The sequence below is a fragment of the Rhipicephalus microplus genome, chromosome 10 (genome assembly GCF_043290135.1).
Source record: "Rhipicephalus microplus isolate Deutch F79 chromosome 10, USDA_Rmic, whole genome shotgun sequence".
Lineage (NCBI taxonomy): Eukaryota > Metazoa > Arthropoda > Arachnida > Ixodida > Ixodidae > Rhipicephalus > Rhipicephalus microplus.
In genome coordinates, this window is record NC_134709.1 from 16,197,556 (window position 1) to 16,220,440 (window position 22,885).

Consider the following 22,885-nt stretch of genomic DNA (forward strand, 5'->3'; position numbering starts at 1 on the left):
GTGGTTTTGCACTGCACCTGTTAACGCCCAATGATTTTGATCGTACCAGAAGGATCGGACATGCACAATGATTCCAATTATTCTGATACAAAGAAGATTACAAGTGATTGAGATCGTATTAGAATCATTGGAAGTTTTCTGCACATCACGTGGTCTTACGGGGCCTCCGGGACTGGCCCACCCTCGACCAAGCGACGACGTCACGCGATGACACGATCACGTGACGATGACGCCGATTTTTAACATCACTCGTGCTGACGTCTACGGTCACTTTACGCATTTCGTGATGCATATAAGATTTTTCAACGTAAAAAACTGGCCCGAATCTACATGTAACACTCTAAGCGTCGTCGAAAGATGATAGTCTTGCGTCTGGAGAGAGTGAACAAAACGTTTATTTGATATTCTGTGAAAGAAAATCGGTGAATGGTATTCTGCAGGCGCTGCGTTAGAGTGCCTCGAGCGTGTGGCGGAGGCGAACGAGCGCATCTAGGCACGTTAGACACAAGCTGCCATCTGGCAGTTATCTTCGAAAACGAAGGCGTGCAGCCCGCGGAGAAAGATGCGCGCCAGTCTCGGAGGTGATAAGGTGTAGAACGCAAAGCGACGGGCAGGTGCCACCACCGTGACGTCGTAGCAAGGCGTTGGAAACACCTTTTTTGAGCATCGCGTTGCACTGTCAGCGCAGCGCGATTAAACACTACATTACTTAGAGTTACTTGTGCGTGCCTTCTTTAGTATAAAGACATACGTAGAAAACATCGAAGCGTTGTTGTGGCGCCTCAGATATGCGCAATAATTGCTTTTTAATTGACAATCGCACAACTATAAATGCTGAACCTTGAGCAATATTGATGGGCGCTGTGGATGGGGTTGGCTGTTTAGTGCCATTTGACGTATCGTTAGGGCGGACAAACAGACAAATGTACAGACAGACGGACCAAAATTTTTGCGTCGAAGGTCCCCAAGAAAGACTATCGTCCTTAAAAAACTTTGGTATGAAAAATTCGGTGAGTTGATCAACTATAGATGGTTTCGCCAGAGCCTGCTGGTCTCCAGCAACCTTGTGCGTTCATCGGAAAATCACCCCTGAAAACTTTTGGTTTAGCTTGCTCTTGCGTGGTTTTAGCGTTTGTTGCTGGCCGCGGCTGCTTGTGTTCAAATGTTTTATGCAAATAAAGTTATTCCGGTAGAGCGCTGGCAACTCGAGCACAGCTTTGTCAAGCCAGGATGGAGTCTATAAGCATGAATCAATTTTATATGCTATAGTCAAAACGTTGTTTTCTGACCGATGACGATAGAAAGAGCACTTGCATTGCAGCCATCATGCAAAAAAAAAAAAAAAAAAAACTGGATTCCTGCTAAGAGCACGTATATGTTTGTTCTGCCCACTTCATCAAAGGCAACGTAAGGTCCAGTGCAGACTGATCGCACTGAGGCGATACTCAGACGTAAGACTAGTCGAAGGCCCCCAGTTACCGGGAACACACCGGTAACTGTCCTCTTTCACCCGTGGCAATCAAGTGTACTGACGCCTGAAATGGGTAGCAAAACGTGAAAGCTAACACTGAAAATTCATCGCGAAGCTGTTCATTTTATATTTCGAGCGATATCAATGATGTTTGCTGTTCCACACAACAAGGGACACAAAGTAGCCGCGCTTGACATGAATTGCCGCACAACATGCACGTCGTAGTGTCCACGTTTCGTTGTTGCATTTGATTTATTTTAAGTGATGCCGTCGAGTGGGCTCTCATCTGTGCGAGCAAGTATGACTCATTGCCCGTCTTTCTGTCACTAATGAACATCACTACATTCAAGCTAATTTATATTTTGTGTATGCACATAGATTGTACATTTAGGTATAGGTTCGACTTGAAAGTTTGATTCGTGAATAGCTTACTCGCGAGTAAACCATAATAGTTCGTGTGACCCTGCAGCCGCAGTTGACTTATCACATCAGTGCATTCTATAATTGCTGAGTCACACGAACACGTCAGACAGACTGCGAGCGATTGTGATTGGCGCTGATCTCTTTAAAAGTGCAGTGTGACACAGACGCAGAAATAAGCGTTTTATCCCAAGGTAGCGTGCTGATACGAAAACACAAATATGTTCGGGGTTCAACAGGAGGAAGGTTTAAAGTTCTAGTCGAAAAGCTGAATTTAACAATTTCACTACGAATCGAGCAACTCTTCTCCTGCACGTCGACGGTGTGGGTGCGCTTTGAAAACGCGGACAGGTAAAAGACAGGTGTGCGCGGTCAATTCTCGGTCTGCGTCTTCAAAGCGCATCCACATCGTCGGCATGCAGAGCCAACTGGCTCAATTAAGTTCGCTGACAAACGTCTCTTGCAATTTATGCATTTCCTGTTTGTATAGGCGCGACCCCTCTCAGAGCAGGTCACACGAAGCAGGGGGCCACGCTCTTCAGAACGCCACGACACATATTTTGCAAGGCGCCCGTCGGCCACGCGAGTCGTGCGCTATACGTCGAACCGGTTCATGTAGCCGCTAGACTTTGCCCCAAACACATCCTAAGAAATTCGCAAGAAATAATAGAGCAGCAAACTTAAACACACCACGAAAACACCACCGGGACTTTGAAAAAGCATTGCCGGAAGTGCCGCACCGAAAGTCTGCTGGTGTAGGCCGTTCGGTGCGAGCCAGTTTGTTTAAAAACACCGAAACCGTCTATACATTAACGGGACAGAACTCGCTCGCTGGATTCCGTGCCGACCGGTTGTGCCCTTGCGATCTGTGACGTCAGCGTAGCTCTGGCCGACTGGGCTGGCCCTACGTCATCTCCTGACGCCGATCTATGACGACGGCGTAGCTCTGACCTACTGGACTTGCTCTACGCCATCTCCGGACGCGGACAAGAGCTCTCGCAAGTGGTGCCCCGTCCTCGGACTCCTGTGACCGTGTTTCCATCTTTCCTGTCTCTCCTATCCCTCATATGTCCTCGCTCGCTGTCCTAGCGCATCTCTCTCTCTCTCTTTATCTCTCTCTATACGTTTAATCCTATCATTTTAATCCCTCCTCACCCCCATCCCTTGTGAGCTATTGTTGAGGTGTCGCACCCTGATGCAGACAGTTACAGGGCTCACTTTTCTCTTTTTTTCCCCTCTTATAACCATTTACCCCCACGAAGTGGCGACGCAAAAAAGGCCGACACGCTCCTGAGAATGCAGGATGACGACGGTGTGCATCAGCTTGCTCAGCTGTGCCAGGCGTATCAAACGAGTGACTCATTCAGGTGCTCCGCTTGCTGAATTCCAATAGAACATTCTTGCTTGCCAAAGCATAAGAACTGCTGGGATGAATGCTGAGTGGGCAAGATCATACTTCGTGCATCGTACCAACGTTCCCCAGACATTCATGCAGTACTTTGTAACATGAACTTTTGAACTTGAATTTACTACACACAGGGCTACCTTATTTTCTTTAGCTCTTTTATAATCGCATACTGTACATAACGAAGTGAAAGAGCGCATTGGTCACCAAAGAATAGCTAAAGTTGCTTCGCACATGCCATAATAAAACTGTACAACTACATGGCTTACGTTGTTATCCCCACAGTAGGTTCCCTCCAAGGCGTGTCCGGCTCCAAAGAGGCCGATCCTTTCCGGACTTTTGCACTGCAGGGCCCGGCATACCGCCTGGAAGGAAAGAAGCTCGTGGAACACACCGACATTTGTATATTAATAATATCTGAAGTTTTATACGTGCAAAACGATGATGTGCCAATGGGACAGGTCGTATATATGGATCAGCGCTCCGGAAATTTCGACCATGGGGTGTTCAGAAGTTCTTTGACGTGCACTGACGTCAGACGCTTCGAAGACCTCTAGCATTTCACCCCCACCAGAACGTGACAGCTGCTGCGGCCGCGATCGAAGCCACAGCCGTAACCGCTACACCACCGTGGCGGAAGGTTGACATTGAAAGGTTGGGTTCAACACGATTGTAAATAAAGATCAGAAGTGAAAGTGATGACTGATGACTATACAGTGCACAATGAAGAAACAACAAATGAAAGATTTCATAACTAATCAACTAACTAACTAAAACTAACTAACTAACTAAAACTAACTAACTAACTAACTAACTCAATCAGTTCGGTGGTGAGTGATTTCGCACTGGCATCTTGCTCCTGCTACCTTACAGAGACGGCCTCGAAATTATGTGACAATATTAAGCCAGTTTTCTTGCCGCATGAAAAGTGAACCTAACAGCGCTTTGGACAGGAAGAAGGTAACACGACAGATACCACGCTTACATAGTCCTGTCCAAAAGTCTGCTTCGTTCCATTTCATAACGCACCAACCGGCCTCCGTCGAGACACTGCACAACTCACGCTCATGTTTTCAGCCTTGATGCTGCACCTCGCTCCCTCGCTTTTGAGGAAAACGCGGCACTGGGCGTCGGCGTCCCACTGCTGACCCGGAGGATGTTCACTGCGCCACGAATTCCAGTGGAGCACTTGCCGTAGCCTGGGCAGAACGTGGCAGTCCACATAATACAAAAAGAGATTAGATTCGAAGGAATGAGTGATACGGGCTCCGCGCAGTAACCCCGATGGAGCAACGTAGTAGAGTGACTTGTCGGGCGAGTTGGTCAATTCTAACGGAAACTTTTTGCGCGAACTTAAAAGACGAGAGACGGACAAGCGCAACCTGTCAACTGAGCAACGTAGATTTAGCTTAAGAGCCCAGTGCTGCCGAAGTTGGTTGCTAAGGCATGACTAGCATTAGACAACGCGCGCGGACGTGAAGTAGCGCGCGCGCATCTGTTAACTAACCCTCTTCCCTTTAGGGTAGGGGCATAGGGGTATGAAGATAACGAGACACTGAAAGTACACACACACGCTTCATTGTCCGTAGCTCGTTGCATGGTGCAGGACACTTCCACATTACGGGCAGTCTTGCCATGTGAGAAATTGGGGCGTCCAAGACAAAAAGCACTTGTTACGTTCGTCACAATGACGGCTGCACTACTAAGAGGCTGTGGTTGTCGTTTCTACCCTGAAATAAATTATTTTAGCTTTTGTAAGCGACGTACTGTGCACTGTCGTCCTTTATGAAAGGGAACACGTGAACGCGTGGCCTGCGCCCGGCGGCGGCTGCCTACAGCGCCATCAACGGACAAGTGAAGAAAGCGCGTTCGCTTTTGGCGCCATCTATGGCCAAGCAAGAAGTCATGGCTGGTAGACAAGCGCTGCTAGATTACGTTCCCTCACCGCTCGCGTGGCGTGCTATATCGGGCAATTACTGGAGCTTGCGCCGTGGTCGCACACGACGTTTCATATGTTGGCAGTGGACTACGCACTGAAGTGCGAATCTAGCAGCGCTCGTCTAGCGACCATTACTCGTTCTTTTTTTTTTTCTTGCTACAGGTGACGCTGAAAGCGACCCTGTTTTATTTTGCTGTCGGTTGAGCGTGCTGTGGGCTGCCGCTGCAGAGCGCAGGCCACGCGTTCGCGTGTTCCCTTTCGTAAAGGACGATAGTGTACACTGCGGTCCACTGTTAAAGGGAACGTAGGAGCGTGCGGAGGCCGCTCGGCGCCACCGACGGCCGGGGGCTGCAACAAGTTTGGCAGAGTGCGCTCTGTGAGCCGTACTCTCTTGTAGTCCGCTACTGTCTGGTTCCGCGCTGCCAATCGTTGCGAAGCTAAACCTCCATTCGACGAAAGAGCACCACAGGACGCACCGCGCATGCGCGAAACTCATTGCATTCGGCGGCCGCGCGAGGTGCCGAGCCCAAATATTCCCTTGAACAATAGAACTCAGTGTACTACATCCAGCGTGGTCATGCAAAACGTCATTCTGGCATGCAAACACCCAGTGACGTGAACGGTGCCCAGAGGGTGGCACGCGCGGAAGCGCAAACTACGCTATCAAGCGCACCTTTTCACGGACAGTGGCTTCTTGATGCACGACAGCTTGTGGTTCCCGTCGAGCTTGGTAAGCAGCTGGAGGCTACACGGGGACCACCAGGTGGTCGTGTTGGACGTGCGCCACGGGCCCATCAGGTAGCGGTCCAGCGCGCAATCTGTGTTTTCCGGCGGGCCGTCGTGGTTGACCCCGAGGCTGAGAGACGTCCGCGAGAATTCTCAGTCACATGACGAAAACGTTTTGGGGCCCACAAACAACCAGGGATAATTCAATAACATTTCAAGTAAACGCGCGCATTTATAGTTCGCCATAATGAACACTGCCAATTTCAGCAGCGATAAGGGCCGCGCGCGAGCCACAGGTACGTAAAAACGATTATTTTCATCTCCGGCAATTCGATGATCTCCAGTGATGGCCGTGCCGTCAACATTGTCGTCTGGTCACGTCATTCACACAAAAGAACTCATTTCTGTGCTCGCAGGCACGCTGGCTCCCCACAGAAGCATTCGGTCAGAAGGAGACACGAGCCAATAGAAGCACCTTAGCGAATGAAACATCGAAGCTAGCGGGGCCCACTTTTGAATCCACAACGCGTGTAACTCCGCTAATATCTTTTTGACAAATTGACGCTGCGGCAACTTTGTTGAAAAGTCGCGCAGAAGTGAAGCACTACAACTCTAACTCTGGGTGCACGGTTAGTGGTTTTTAGCAATGTAAGCGACTCTATAACAGCAGCTTGTTGAGTCTTGCTGGAGCTAATAATCATGCATGTTAATTCCAGGTAGTGCTACCTGAAGTAAGGCATCGGTACGGTCCAGCTGGTATACCATATTGAACTTGAGTGCAACGCAGAAAATGACGAAATGCTAAGGAACCGACAAAGACGAGCACTCGTCTTGGTACCAGCTCTCAGCACAATATAAAGTAATTTGGCATAACGAAAGGCAATCCGCCCTTTTTCGTGTTTCTACGCTGGTATCTGCCTTTTTGGTACGGTTCTTTAAGGGCCAGGAAAACTGGCATCGCCAGAAAGAAAGGCTCCGAGACCAAGAGGTGTTTCGCGGCATTATACTCCCGGAGAAGGGCACATGGGACGTGACATTGTGAAAGAGGTATACATTGAGGGCCATTCTCACATGGTCCTCCCAACGAAGGCTGGATGTGGGCGAGTTCATGCTAGGTGCAGGATGTGCAGCGCAATAAACACAGAAAGGAAAACGGAGATATGAAACAGAGCATGCACTGACCTTAAGCTGAATTTACTGAAGTCTGCTCACTTTTATAAACTTGTGTAAGTGCGGCTGAGTTTTCTTGAATAAATTGACTGCAGATCAGCACTATTTTGTACTCTGTTCTCTTATGTTCCTATCTACATATGTTGCTCTGTGGGTATACAAGAGGAGGGGGGAGAGGGGCTCAACTCTCCTTCCTCAATTTTTCATCTTTGCGTCTGCGTACTTAGCCAAGCATGCACGAGCGCGCACAAGGCAAGGTCTAATCTCTCACGTACCCTACCTCAGCAAAAAGAATATTCACGTCTGCGCCCGCTTGTAGCGCTGCTCCTCGGATATTGAACAGTGCTATCCATTCTACAACAGCACCAAATTATCGTTTCGTTCAGACTTTACTCTACTCAGAGTTCATTAGTTGGGTGGGTTTGCTTTTGAGGCAAATGTTTCAATGGATATAAAATGCTATAGTTTAATCTTTGACAAGTTCCGGCGATCTCTCACCTGTGAGCCAGCTCGTGAGCAGCCACGTCACTCGTCTGCAGGCCGAACGTGGTCATCGGCCTTCGCTTCGGGTTGGTCGATCCGAACTCGACCACGACGGTCGCAAAACCTTCGCTACAAACGCCGCCTAAGTAGGCCTTCCCTGCGTAAAACACAGACGGGGTGTTTCGAGCAGGGCCGCCCTCCCAAGTCACTTAAACGGGAAGGGGGGCCCGAATTCTACCCCATACATTGACTTTACAAGGAGAGGGGTTGGAGCTCTGCGACGGGCCTTCGCACCCCCACGAAGGCAAACCATGCGCACTCTCATAGAATTTATGATACATTCACTGGAAGCTAGCAGCAGGGTTCAGCCGGATCTAGCATGCCTGAGCAATTTTCGTGACGAACGGGTTCGCCGGTGTGCTATGCAAAATGCTGTCTCGTGTGCATAGTCTATGCGCACAAGCTATATATGCCGACTCATTCAATACCACTAAAGGGCAAAGACGAAACATGGAAGTTACACGCGATAGGTGTTAACTTCAAACCAACATTTACTCAGAAGCACACGTTTGATATATGGTGATCTGACCTTAGCTATCTAACAGATTAGTTTTATAAGGCCAACGCGCGTGCATTATCACCTACCCATGGGCCAAGTTTTGGCGCACCTTTTGAGGAGCGAGATGACGTATCTTAACACCTAATAACAACGTCATGCTTCTGTCAAGTTATTTACCGATTGTGACCACTCTTTTTTACTGTTAGTTTACTTTTTTTACCTGACTATTTCTACTATAGCCCTATTTTGATTGTTTACGAGAAAATGATAGTGTTGTATGAATTTCAGTCTCTTATAACTGAACCATGATGTAACTGGGCCAGGAAGAGCATATATTACACTTGTTTCTGAATAGATGTCAGTTTGAAGTCGTCGCCTGTGACGTGTTAGCTGACGATAGTTATAGCACGAGAACAGAACGACGACACAGAGACAAGAAGGACTCGCGCTATAACTGTCGTCATATCATACCAACTAGCCCAAGCTGCCACACACACATCTCAGTGTTAGCTGAATCTTATGTCCTCACCTTTTTGCGCCATTGAACAAGTAAATGTGAAGCTTTACCAATCAACCCATCTCGCCCCTCCTCTCACCCAAGTACGTTCACTTTTCTTTGAACAATACGTGGCAGAACTGGATTGAACACGCTGCTGAAATTATCGGCGCACTGTTAACGGTCATCATTTAAGCCTGTCAGTCCTGGTGACAACGTTGCTTCACAAAGGGGCAAATGTGAGCACAACAAGAAAGCTTCATGAGGAGCGCATTGAAAAGAGATATGCGAGTGGCAATGCGAGAGATGGCCCACCTAGCACGCTTGTGTCTTTCTTTCCCTCCTTTGCAGAATGCATGTCCTTCCTGAAAAAAAAAAGTACTGCAATAAACGTGAACTGTCGACATCGTGTTCAATCGTTACTTCTGCTGTGGCATTACTTTATGACAACTTCATGGCCCAAACAAATAAAAGAAAAGAAAAACTTCTGCAACAGTAGACTTGAAAGAATGCGACATGCACATAACGCATCTGTGCGCCACGGTCTTCTCGATTCTCGTCACAGAACTTTTTTTAATGCTAAGAAGGAATGGTGGACTACCAATTAGCCCGGTCATTTACAATGCTAACATGTAGAATTCCTACAGAGTTATTTTTTTGGGAAAACTTTGGGAGCTCATTGCAACACACATAAACATTTTGAATAAAAAATGACCCCGTATCTGCATGTAATCTGCAAACGTCGTCGAAAGACCATAGTCTTGTGGCACGTCACACGTGAGACATGAGCGCCATCTGGCAGTTCTCTTGAAAAACGGAGCGCATGGCCCTGAGGCAGGTGTGCGCGCCCGTCTCAGAGGTGATAAGGTGTAGAACACAAGGCGACGGGTAGGTGCCACCACCGTCTAGTTTTAGCAAAGCATTGGAAACACTCGCCTGTTCGTGCAAGCGTTGCATAGTCAGCGCAGCGTAATAAGCGCTACGGTCCTTAAAATTGCCTATGTATGCCTTTTCTAGTAAAAGACGCACATGCAGGATAAATAATTGTTGTTGTGGTGCCCCCGACATGCGCAATAATTGATTTTTAATAAAAAAAATGCACAAATATGAACGCTGAAGCTTGAGCAACATTGGTGGGCGCTGTGGATGGGATAGGCGATTTCAAGTACCCGATCCTGTTAAGAATTGACAAACAGACAAACATACAAACAGACAAACAGACAGACAGACAGACAGACAGACAGACAGACCAAAATTTTTGCGTCGAAGGTCCCCAAGAAAGACTGTCGTCTTTAAAAATTTAGGGAGATGTTTATGCTTGCAGCGATAAGAAGTCAGAAGGAATCACGCTGGAGCGAACGGTCGACAAAAAAGAAAAAAAAAGGTACACGTCTTGAAACGAAGACCCTGATGAAAGGTAAGTTCCCTCGTCATTACATTTGTCCCAAAAGAAACTTATGCGTCCTTATAGGGCTAGCTTATGACAAGTCCCGAAATATATAACCATTGAACTTGTCTACCGATAGTGCACCAACTATTTCTAATGAAGAAAAGAAAGCCACGCTGTTCCATATGCATTTGCCTGCAGGCGAGACCTATCTTTCCTCATCAGTCAACTGCATTGACCCCCACCTACCCCGACCCCTCCTACAAAAGCTTCCTGCACTCTACGTTGTGCTATACCATCTCCGGGATCAGTCCACATTAACCTTGGCGAAGCGACGGCATCATGTGAAGTCGCGTTATGTAACTTCGCGGTGACGTCATGATACATCACTGCATGTGACGGATTGCGACATGGTGTCGTCATCGCATAATTTCTTACAACGTTCGTGTTGACGCTGCCGACGGTCACTTTCCGTGTTTGATGAGACATATATAAAGCTTTCACCTTAAAACAAAACGGAAAACAATTCTGTGAACAAGCAACGTACCCAGTGAGCAGGAGTGCGACGTCCCAGTGACCAGGCTGATCCTCGGGAGCGTTCCTCTTTGCTGTGAAGTTGCTGAAACCCTGAAGCAACTTGTCGGCTTCTTCCGATCTCAATAACTCATTCTGCATGTCAAGAGAGAGAGAGAGAGAGAGAATCAACTTTATTGAGCTCGAACATTTGATGCTGCGTGCTTGCACCGGACGGGGTGGTTCCCTTTCGTCGGGACCCATATGTTTCCAGTAAATCCTGGCCCCTGGCCGTCAATGCAAGCTGAATCAGCAGGGTGGGGCTGGACAACAAGTGTACCGTTGGAAGACTAATTTTTGGCCGGTTGGTGGCGAGTCATTCGTGAAAAAAATTCGTGGCGAAAAGCTGTACGAGGAAAACAGGCCGTCTTGTTTGTTCTCAGCGTTTTTCTTTTTTTTTACATCGAAGCTGCTTTTAGTCGACACTCCTCCGGCCGTTGATGGCATGGCGTAGCGCTGGTCACGTGACTGTGACTTGGTAGGAAGGGGAAGGGCTGCTCCGGGCCAATGTGGACGAGCTTCAAGCTTGGCGTAAAGGCAAACCAATCAGAGGCGCGCAAAGACAGGCGAGTGTGAGGCTCAGTGGAAAAGGGTGAGCCAATAAGAGGTGCGCCAACGGGGTGAATGTCGGCTCTCGAGGCTCCCCGAAAAGGGTGAAATAGTGAGAGGCGCGGCAAGATATGTGAGGGTCAGCCTGATGAAAGAGGGCATGAGCTTTGCTGTTTCGATGATGTTCGCAGAGTGGAGCTGGCCGTTTCGGTTCTCCTCGTTTGATTTTAACCCCAGATTTTTTTTTCGAGAAGAGCCATATTTTTGTACGCCAACGTCAGAACGACGTTATCGGCGGAACGTTATATTTCTTATACCAAAATGTATTTTCAGCCTTTCAAAGTCATTTACGTTAAAAAAGTATTACGTTATTTAACAGAAGCACAACATATGAGTTAATGCATGACGCCCGAGTATCGCGTGTCCAAAAGCTAACTCAGAGGGCTGCGTTCTCAACTTTGAAACGCTTTCAGATCCTCTAATGTGTGTCGGGAGTTGTGAAAGCTCTGTCACGTCAAAATTACGTACTGTGCGCCAGAAGAACAGGAAACTGGGGTGCGCTACTCGTCAAACTTCGGCAAATCAGTGGCGGCAGAAATGGTCAGCCCACTTAATGGAGAGGTAAATGAATGGCTCCCCTGAATCCAACCAGTACTCCCATTCATCAAGTGAAGGACATCGAACGTACCGCTCCTTTCTCCAGCAAGCGAAGTTCTGTGATGACAATGTGTAGCGGGCTTTTCAGCCAAGGTGGCTTGTAGAATACCTGCACCTAAAGAAAATAATCGAAATAAAAAGAAACGCAGAAGAAAATGATGTTCGACAAAAAGTCGGGGTCGCTGTTGACGTTCTCTGCAGCAGCACACACCAAACCGTTCCAACACCATACTAGACATTTCCCGACTATATGAAACACATACGAAGATTAGTACGCCAAATGAAATATTTCCTTTGAGGAAGACGAAGTTGTTTATGCTCATGACATCACGCACGCACACTTGGCAATGGATATCGCAATACATTGTCTCAATAGATTTACAACGCAGGCCTGAGAGAGCCTTATTAAAGAGCCCCTATAGACCACTCCGAGTTCAAAGACGAGAGAGTGCCCCCACCCTCCTCCCTTGCGCATGTCTATGCTATACTGACGATGAGTCCTCACCTGTGAAATGATGGTCTTGATGGCGTCCTCTAGACTGCTCGAGGAGCCCAGCGCTTCGGTGAACGAGCTCTTGCAGTCATCATCGTAGAACACTGCCATTTCCAGGGTCAGGCCGGGAGGCTCAAAGTTGAACGCTGTAGGGGTGACAGGACGCCGGAAGAAACGAAAAAAGAAGTAGCGCTCCGTCAGCAACGGAATGTAGCCCCGGGACTTGGAAAGAAGTACTGAGAAGTGGTTCTGGGTTTAGTGTACAAGAGGAAGTCTTCGAGTCAGTAGCCGATGTTTCAACAGTGGGAGGTTTTAAGCGATAAGGACAAAGGAAAAGCCTCTTTTTCCAAAGAAAGCTTGAAAGTCCTGACTGTGGCTTCCATTATTTGTCGTTTGTTGATGTTTTGAAGTATTCAGTGAGTTCCATTTCTGTTCTAAGTTAATTTCCGCGCTAATGAGGGACGTAACATATTACTCATTTTGAATAGTAATTTGCTAATTCAAACTAATTTTACATACGATTTAGAACAAGTGAATTCAAGCAAATTACTCTAATATCTGTAGTATTACGAACCAAAACCACGAAACTATTATGAACCACCATATAGCGGGGGGATCTGGAAATTCCCACCCCCTGGGGTTTTCTAATGTGTCCCTCAGTTTAAGTATTTGTGTCTGTCGCATTTCACCTTCACCGATTACGGGAGAAACCACCTCCATCGATTACGAGTGCAGGAGAAAGGATGAAAACCCTCGACGAGTGGGTCAGCAGCCTGGTACCGTAACCGTTGTACCATTGTGGCGGTCAATAAACTTACTCTTACTCTCCCAATTCCTTCTGACTTATTTACAGCGAGTCCGCTTACTTTGTGGAAATAAAAATAGACCAAAAAGAAAGAAAAAAAGTGCCGCCATATCCACGAAGTGAATGATGATGAGTGGGCGAAGCTCTGGAGGAAAACCTGGTAAACCATGAATCTTCCGTACATTTTGCCTACTCGATTTTATTACAATGCTCCCCCTAGCGTACGTCACCGCACTAAATCGAACGATTGCCTTCCACCAATGACACGTGCCATATGTGACATCATTCCTATTTTATAACATCTCGCATCTTTCATCATCAACTACAAGTACCACCGTCTAGTTTATAACATCTTGCATCTTTTCATCATCAGCTACAGGTCCCGCCATCTAGTGAGCACTGAAAGAACTAAACGAGAGGTGGCTACATGCAGGAGACGGTGCCGCCATCTAGTGAACACTGCAAGAACTAAATGAGAGGAGGCGACATACGGGAGACGGTACCGCCATCTATTGGACACTGCAAGAACTAAACGAGAGGTGGCTACATACAGGGGACGCACAGCCCACGCCTTAAGGAGCTTCGCCCCTAAAAGGTGACAAAGACAGGGTCATCACAGTGCCAAACGTCAAGTAGGGCAAGTCGAACAGATATCTTAGAGGTCACAGCGCGGATTTGCTGCAAATAAACGGTTCATATGTTGTGTACGTGGTTAGGCACAAATTATAAACTTTTTTGGCAAATTAATTTCGCTGTAATTGTGTTACTTTTGAAAGATAATAGCAATGTAATGTGACCACTTTCATCCGCATGCAATTCGTGATGTAATTTACCATTATATACGAGTAATTTTGCGATCTCTAATGGGAGGAGAGATAAGTGCTCACCTTTTAAAACTTCCGCGTCGGACATTTCACTCTCGGGCCGCGGTTGAGAAGCGGTCGCGTGTTGGGGACGGCTATGGTCCTCTTTCGTCGAATCGGGTTGGGGCGGGCAGTCTTTCTTACCAGGCGCTTGAGTGTGTCCTGCCTTAGCGTCGTCAGGTCGCACGGTTCCTTCGTTTCCAGTCTTCGAGTCGTTCTGATTCCCTTCGGGTGGGCCCGGAAACTTGAACGCGTTAATAACCGATCCCGAGGAGACCGGAGGAACCTCAGCGCCCTCTGGTTGAGTCGGCTGGTCCGAAGGAACGGAGTCGTTGGGTGAAACTTCATTGCCCGCCTGATCGGGCCAGAATTCCGCGGTGCTCTCATCATGAGGTTCGGGGACATGCTCTTCGGTAGGTGGCTCAGATTCAGGCTTCAAAGTCGTCTCCGTAGTCGCCTTGTCTACCGGCCAGTCTAAGGGAACGTCCAGAGTCCATGCGGTGGGGTTTTCAACAGGGTTCTCTGTAGGGTGGACGGACGTTGTTTCCGCGAACTTGGGTTCTAGTCCTTCTTCTACTGGCTTAAGCGGCGGCTTTCTCTTACGCTTCGGCTTCATCTTGAATACTTTCTTTTTATGAATGACGACCGGCACGTCAACGTGACCCGTGCCAGAACTCAGGTGAGAGTTCCACAGGTTGGTCAGAACTGGCATCCAGTGCAACCGGCTGAAGTGGGGCAAGGGCCATTCGAAGCTGTCGGATATCGGGTGAACACCGTTTGGTTCTGCATAAGTTAAGATTTGAAGTTACAGTTGGTTATGGGGTCACTTCAGGTTATTTGAGGTTATGATCGCTAAGGAGATCTGATCGCAACGAGCATTTTTATTTATTCATTCATGCATCCTACTTCGAGGAGACATTTCACGAGGGATCAACAAACTGAAAAAAAAAAAATGACTGGCCAGGTTAGATTTATTAACTTGAAAGATGTTCTTCAATCCTACCTCTGAAACCAGAAACGTAGGTAATGAGGACGATTCCAGAAGGAATTGTATTCTATTTTCCGACAGTTGCAGACAAAATTAACGTTTCGTGGGCATGTAGCAGATGCACATCATTTCGCGGGAAATGGCAAGAACTATCCGCGCGAATAGTGATTTCGTCTTCCGAAGAAAGCATATAAAGAATCTTTGAAAAAATTATATAAAACGAGCACTCTTGCGGTGAGAAGTGCGTAAGGGGAGGCACAACAGGCATTTTAGAATATATGCACTTGTCTATTTTAGACCATATGCAGAGCGCGGTTCTGGATCGCTTTAAGAGACGTACTTGATGGTTGTACTATATAATCATCATCATCATCATCATCATCATCATCATCATCATCATCATCATCATCATCATTGTCGTCGTCGTCGTCGTCCTGGCTACACACACTGCAGGACAAAGGCCTCTTCCATGTTCCGCCTGTGAACGCAGTCCTGTGATTGCTGCTGCCAGTTTATACCCAGAAACTGCCTAATCTCATCTACCCACCTAATTTTCTGTCTCCCGCTCACCCACTTGCTTTCTCTGGGAATCCAGTCAGTTGCCCTTACTGATCGGAGGTTATCCTGCCTACGCGCTACTTGCCCAGCCCATGTCCATTTATTCTTAATTTCAACGGCGATACTCTTAACCACTGTTTGTTCCCTGACCCACTCTGCTCGCTACTTGTGTCTTAGGGTTACACCTGTTATTTTCTTTTCCATCACTCGCTGCGTCGTCCTCCATTTAAGCTGAACCCTCTTTGCAAGCCTCCAGGTTTCTGCTGCGCACGTACCTACCAACAAGATTCAGCTGTTATGTACCTTCCTCTTATCGATAGAGGCAATCTACCAGTCATAATTTCAGCCTGCTTGCCGAATGTGCTCCACCCCATTCTTATTCTTCCAGTTACTTCAATCTCGTGGTTCGGCTCCGCGGTTACTGTCTGTCCCAAGCAGACGTACTCGTTTACAACTTCAAGTGCACTGCTACCTATCTCGAAGCGCTGTTCTCATCCGAGGATGTTCTACATTACTTTAGCTTTCTACAAACTAATTGTAAGGCCTCAGATTATTTTAAGACCTCTGTTCAGTAATCAATAATTGTACTTCGTTCCTTAAGTTACTGAGGTATGCAATGTTATCGACAAAGCCCAGGTTAATAAGGTACTCTCCATTAACTCCTATCCGTAACTCTTCCCGTTTTAGGCCTTTGAAAACGTTCTGTAAGCACGCGGTAAATAGCATTGGGGAGAATGTGTCCCCCTGCCTTACACCCTTCTTGATTGGTATTCTGTCGCTTTCTTCATGGAGCACTATGGTGACAGTTGGCTCTCTGTAGATTTCTTCCAGGATGTTTATATATGCTTCGTCAACACCTTGTTTCCACAGTGTCTGCATGACTGCTGATATCTTTACTGAATCAGATGCCATCTCGCAATCTATAAAGGCTATGTATATAAAGTGGTTGGGTGTGTTCTTAGCCTTTCTCTAGCACATAATTGTGGTGGATTGTTGAATAGCCTGTTCGAAATCATGCTTGATCCTTTGGTTGATTTCATTATAATGTTGTCTTAATTCTCTTAGCAACTACCCTCCAAAGAGCTTGTATACTACAGAGAGAAAGCTGATCAGCCTGTAACACTTCAAGTCCTTTTCGTCCCCTTTCTCACGAATTAAGATGATGTTAGCATTCTTCCAAGATTCTGGTACCTTCCCCGTGAGAAGATACCTCGTAGTCCTATATAGTGTAGGCATTTTCTAGTTTAAATAGGGCTTACATTTTGTATGGTGATAGTCCGACTACAGGAGATGATGATGGTAAGTTACGGCGTAGATAACGAGGTAAGTGGTTGTACTTAATCAGTTGTTTAATATGATGGGTGCCAGACAAATCGCTAGATACTCCTACATATTTAAAAATCTTGCACTGAGTTAAGTTAAATTGTTAGGTGCCAAGTCAAAATTCTTGTATGGTTAAGCAATATAAAAGTGATGGGATGCTTATATTTTAGGATAGAGCCCAGAAATATGAGAACGTATATTTCGCACAGCCCAACCTAATATATTGTTCTATAGAGGCTGCACTGCAGATGATGTGAGCCACTGATGCTTCTGAAAGCTAAACGATGGTGGTTTGTATAACAATCCGTCATGTCTCAATCAGAAAACAAGGACAATTAAAAACAAAAAAAGTGTCGTGAAGACTACACATCCTCCAAGAATCAAGTGATATTGGCTGAAAAAAAAACTAATAATTGTGCATACACAGAAATACGCACTGCAACATTGAATAAATAAACTGCTTAACATCAAAACTTAAAAAAGTGTGTTTACACTACAAAATGCCCGTATCTTCATTATGTTGCAAGTGCATAAAAAGCAGCTGTGTTATCATTTCTCTGTTCACACTAAGTTACGTTCAACCACCACCGCGGTGCTCGTGTACACGCTTGAACTTACTCAGCGCTCAATTCAGCAACGCGTAAACTGTAATGTACGTACAAGATGACCTAGTTCGGGGATGAAAAATTCAGCGACAAGTTCAGCCAGAAATGTCATCCGAGGAAGACAACAATCCCTCCCTCCCACCACCACCAATGATGGACGCTCGTGCGTGTATTTGCATATTGTCGAGCACATAGATACGAAAAAAAAAATGTTAAAAAAATTTGGAGGGGGCGGGGCAAAGATGAACCATTAAAGTCATACCCTTGCTATGCCACTTGGCAGTGGTGCTGTGCCCGCCACGGCACAGCAAAACAGTCTTTAAAACGTTTTCTTTTTTGTGTAGGAAATAAAATTTATTTCTCATAAAAACGTACGATTATGCTGCACGGCAAAACTATAGTTTTTTTGGGGCGTTAACCAATCATCAACGACTCGTAGTTTTCCATTCACTCAAGATGATTGTGATTAATATGACGGCCTTCAGCGGCACCTCTTTTGAAACGTGATGATGACAGGTGACCCCTTCAAGCCGTCCCTTATAACCAGGTGCATTTTGGTCTAGTGTCCTATATCTTTCAGACTCTTATTTGTCTCCTTACAAAGCTGTTTTGTTACAGTGACCTCTGCTAACTGTAACGACCCTTCATATATCAACCTCGTCCCAGCTCTTAGCTTCTCACACGTGTCCCAACCACTCAATAAAAACGAACCACGACCATATTAAGCACAGAGCCACTCTCCGATTGAAGGGTAACAGTATGACTGCTAAGGGTTACGTCATCTGTCTATAAGGCGGAAATAACGGCTTCTGTCGATGGTGGCGGTTCTATTCATCATCAATATTGAAAGAAGCTTGAAGCGAAGAGAGCGTTTCAGGTATATGCCGCTGACTACAGCGAAGTATGAAGTATACGGGAACACCGTACGTACCTGACCCCGACAGCGGCAGGATTGGGTTGGTTGCCCCAGGTGCATCGTTGAGAGTACCGTCGTCGTACAGTCCAGTGAGTGCACCCACTCTAAGTTTGTTCCGGAAGCCTCGGCTTAGGGGTCCCGTCTGCCTCCAGGGAGCGCGACCGCGGTTGTGTCCTCTCACGAGCGGGATGTAGGGCAAGATCATGGCGTCCCTGTGGTGCGGCGGTCTCCACAGCGGCGGCGGCAATGTCGGCGGAGGCCTCATGAAGAGCGCTGCCAGCCGTTAAGACAATAAAATGCCCGTGTAAAACAAAGCTGTGAGCATTGAGTCGAATGACAGAAAAAAAAGACGACTCTTTCAATGTATACTGAGGAATGGCTGGTTTAAAAATACGCTAAGAAAATAGAGTGGGCATTCTCACGAACTTATGTTAAACAGACCCTGAAACACTATTTTAAGTAACCATGGAATATGAATTCACTGGAAGAGCTTATTGCCTCACGAATTCAACACAGCAAAAATTTTAACAATCCGTCTAGTACGAGCGGAGTTAAAAAGATTTGTCACACGCTGCAATCGCATTCTCTCTTCTCTCGTCCCGATGAAAGCGCTGGGAGCTAAGCAGGGAGGGATGGCAGGGAGGGATGGCAGGGCCACAGAGAAACGTCACGCGAACTCCGTGACCTTGAGCACCTTTTTTTTTTTTCTTCGAACGCGTGCTTTTTTCAATATGACCACGCGCCCACACGTGGACAAGTGGCGGGCTCCCTCGCCAATCTCTGTAACTAGTGAGCGCGCCATGTTCAAATCACCCAACGGCTGATAGATGGGCTTGCTACGTGTTATTTTTGGGTATATTGCGTGATTCATCGAGAGAAGAGAAAGCAATTTTTAGCTGACTTTGATAATTTATTGTGAATCCCAGGCCACGCGCTGCGCTATAATATTTGGCTCGCGTGTTGTCGGGAGCCTCTACTACCGATCGCCAGCGTTTTCTGACCATGCTATAAAGTGTTGGAGGGCCCCTTTAAAACGCCTTAAGTGCCTCTTCAAACACGAACTGTTTACAAAGACAGGCGCTTTGCAATACGTTGGATAAACTAGACGACCAAACTCTTTCGGAAGAACGAATCCTGCGCAATCGACCAGACCTAACGTCTCAAAAGAAGGCTGTGCAAGTGACCTCTCAGAACAACTTTGATCTGAACGTCCTACGTGTATGTCCATGCGTGTGTGTCTGTCTTTTTTTTGCACTTTCATTTATTTATCTCTTTCTCTGTCGTTTCTGCAACCCATACTGACATTACTCGATCGTATTTGAACAACTAGAGGGCTCACCGTCATCAGCGAAGACAATCTAACCCTTAGCCACCCTCGCTGCGTTAAACCGGAGCCTCCTAGGAGGCTGTCATTTAACGAGCTCTCAAGTCGACAGCTGCTGTTGAAAACACGGACTACTTTCCCGCAAACCTTTGTTGTATGTACAATATACGGGAAAGTGATAGCCTATGCCAGCATTTCTGAACTCAGAATGCCCTCCCTCGCTCCGAAATGAGCAAAGTAAAAAGTTGGGCGCTAGTTTTTGGTTCATAAGAGGCAGATGGGCACTAAAATACGGCGCACAAGGAAAGAAGGACACAGACGACGCGCTACTAACAACAGATATATTTTTTATTAGCGCGATAGGGTTAAAGAGCTCGTGTCACAGAAAACCCGCCGCCGGCGTCGGCCCCGTTGGTTGTGAGCGAAAAATCGTCTGTGTGTCTGTGGCCTAAATATCAAGTTACCGAGGTAGCCGCGGGAGGCCGCTACTTGTCTACGCACGCGCGCGCGATCGCACTGAAAAAGCCGCGCATTCGAAAAGTGCTCAAGGTCACGAGGCGTGGTAGTTTCTTTGCCCTGCCACCCCTCCCTGCTTAGCTTCCGGCGCTTTCGTCGGGACGAGAGAAGAGATAATGCAATTACCGCATGGGACAAATCTTTCTAACTTCACTCGCACTGGACGGATTCTTAGAATTTTTGTGGCGTTGAATTCGTGAGGCAATAAGCTCTTCTAGTGAACTCATTTCATGGGTACTTGAAACAGTGTTTTATGGCCCATTTAACGCATTTTGTTCGTCAGGTGTCACGACAAAAATGAGCCCAGTCGGCGATAATAGCGCGCGCTGGTCCAGTCTACTCGTGCGTGTTTGTGTGCATGCATGTGTATGTAACAAAACATATGAATGAGTATGCATTTAGCAGTTGGAGAGTGCACTAGGAGCCGGATTTCGCTATCGCGTTCAACTCTTAAAGGCGAAGCTTAAGGGCCCGCCAGCTGTTTAAAGGTTTAAATCCCCATGCAAGTATATCATATCCAGCGAGCCGATAAAAGACGCAAAATATTACGCTCAGCATGCCAACGTCAAGTGACGTTCTGGAAAAATTATCTCCCGCTCCTGCAAACCGAGAGAGGGGTTAATGATGCTTCTTGTCCCTCTTTCTGTCCTATATCCTTTTCCCAGTGCGCCATATTTTCGCGCTCCTTTGTTTATGAGAAATGAGGTAAGTTTGGTCTTCACCCAGGGCTGTCGCTTCAGTGGGAGCAGCCGTGTTTTTTCGACGCAAGTCATTTGGGCCACGCTTATAGGGGCTTCCGCTGAATTCGAGCAAAAGCGGCCACAACGCAAAGTCCAAACGCTGATGGTGTCTCGTGCAGGCGCGGTGGCCGCTTAGATATTTCTTTGAGTCCCCAAAACCTTGCGGGACCTGTACTCAAAAGTTGACATTGTCATCCACTCTCTGAGGACGAAAAAAAAAAAAACTGCAACCTTAATTGTGTCGTGTTCTGCGTGCTTGTGCTGTAAGAGTCATTCGCGGAACTTGATATTGATGTCACGGCTGAGGGGTGCGAAGAGAGAGAGAAAAAAAATAGGGCTAACTTCCTGTAACAACGCAATAACGGCGTCGAATTCGGTGTGAGCTGTGTGGCTTTCACGCCGACATCGTAAACATCCACGGCCGCTTACATTCGTAAAATACGACCCACGGGGCCTTTTCGGATGCGTGACTGCGCAGATGGTCCGAAATACGCGGACGCTGATCTGTCGTAGCAACACCGGCCGCAGGTGTTCGCGCATGCGTCGCCCGCTCCGGCTATTTACGCAACGCCGGCACGAGATACGAGCGGATAGAGAAGGTAGAGTAAACACTTCGACATGTCTTCTGCTGTCCATTTCGCCGTTGTGAATACAATATACCGTGCCGGAGACATGCCACAACTTAGAGATACGGAGAGATCACTCCGGGATTTACTGGTCAACACATTGTCATGCTGAAATAACAGTATGAGCAATGAGCATGCATCCCACATCCAACCCCACAGCCCTATTACTCAGTTTTCCCCGCGACACCGCTTCAGCAAGAGAGCCCTGGTCTCTCCAACATGGGTCATGCCATACCAACTAGCCCAAGCTGCCACACATGGGGTAGGAGGCTGCCTAAAATCGCTACTGACACCTTCCCCGCCCAAACCCCTCCCCAATGTTTTTTCTCACTTTTACCACAAATACGAGCAGTGCGACTACGAGCTTTGGGAAAGAACAGTGACCCGCTGTAGCCTCCGACCTCGACGATCAACAAAGGTGCGTCGCGAGGGCCCAGGACGCAGCCCGAGCTCAAGGAATCTGGGAATAATTATTAAGGACGCCCATCCCTGGCTGCCTTGTAAATAAGATTGTTCTCTCGCTCTTCTGAGCGAAGCGCTGTGCTTTCTGCCAAGCTACACAACGAAAGCGTTAGTTGTCGGCACTGCGGACAAGATTATCGAACGAACTTACTGTGGATGAAGTGCTGCTTGCCTTTGGCGGATTTTCCGGCCGGCTTGATGCTCTCGTAGAACGAACCCTCGCCTGGAGAAAAGAAAGGGTAAGATGTGGTCACGTGTCAACATCATCGGGTTGTAATTAAATGAACACAATGTCACCAGAACCGCGGAACTCAGGCTGGGTTGACGATCTCACTGAAATTAGCCAACAGGATTCGTCAACGATGCGACCAGCACAGATACTGGCTGAAGGTTTTTCTTACGAGAAATTCCGAAGCAAGATGGCTTTGGGAATGTGTACCAAGTTCCGAAAATCTTTTCAGGTGCAGTATGTGGTCTTTGCTGTCGCTATTGGTATCAACAGCATCAGAATTGGTGGAATGATTTTTTTTCTTACAAGCAATCGTATAGCCCAACCAATTTTCTGCAAGCCATGGTACAAGAAATAAAGCAACTCCTCTGGCATGAATGAAACGTCAAGGTGTTGTATGTAACGAACGTATATCTAGCGAAAAAAAAATGAAAGAAAAAGGCAGCTTGCGTTAAGCACTAAGCCACGCAAACCTTGACAGAGCGAAACGGAACGATTCTGAGGACTAATGTGGTTACTTCTAGGGTGCTTCTAGGCCTTGGCCAGGTGATGAGGTTGTTTCTAGATCACTACTAGGTCGTTGCTGTACTCCAGCTAGATGC

At 47.1% G+C, this 22,885-nt stretch overlaps 1 protein-coding gene across 1 annotated transcript in view; it reads right to left on the reverse strand.

Annotated features, from left to right (window-relative positions):
- The window catches only part of LOC119181841 (uncharacterized), a 43,601-nt gene that overhangs the window by 3,874 nt on the left and 16,842 nt on the right, over nucleotides 1-22,885 (reverse strand). Inside the window, exons 4-14 of the mRNA XM_075875112.1 lie at nucleotides 22,206-22,277; nucleotides 18,402-18,659; nucleotides 14,021-14,779; nucleotides 12,341-12,474; nucleotides 11,867-11,950; nucleotides 10,604-10,725; nucleotides 8,985-9,034; nucleotides 7,630-7,771; nucleotides 5,909-6,091; nucleotides 4,360-4,495; nucleotides 3,566-3,661 (exon numbers count right to left, since the gene is read on the reverse strand). Coding sequence (XP_075731227.1) covers nucleotides 3,566-3,661; nucleotides 4,360-4,495; nucleotides 5,909-6,091; nucleotides 7,630-7,771; nucleotides 8,985-9,034; nucleotides 10,604-10,725; nucleotides 11,867-11,950; nucleotides 12,341-12,474; nucleotides 14,021-14,779; nucleotides 18,402-18,651 — 1,956 coding nt within the window. The 5' untranslated portion in view covers nucleotides 18,652-18,659; nucleotides 22,206-22,277. The remainder of the gene's footprint in view (nucleotides 1-3,565; nucleotides 3,662-4,359; nucleotides 4,496-5,908; nucleotides 6,092-7,629; nucleotides 7,772-8,984; nucleotides 9,035-10,603; nucleotides 10,726-11,866; nucleotides 11,951-12,340; nucleotides 12,475-14,020; nucleotides 14,780-18,401; nucleotides 18,660-22,205; nucleotides 22,278-22,885) is intronic.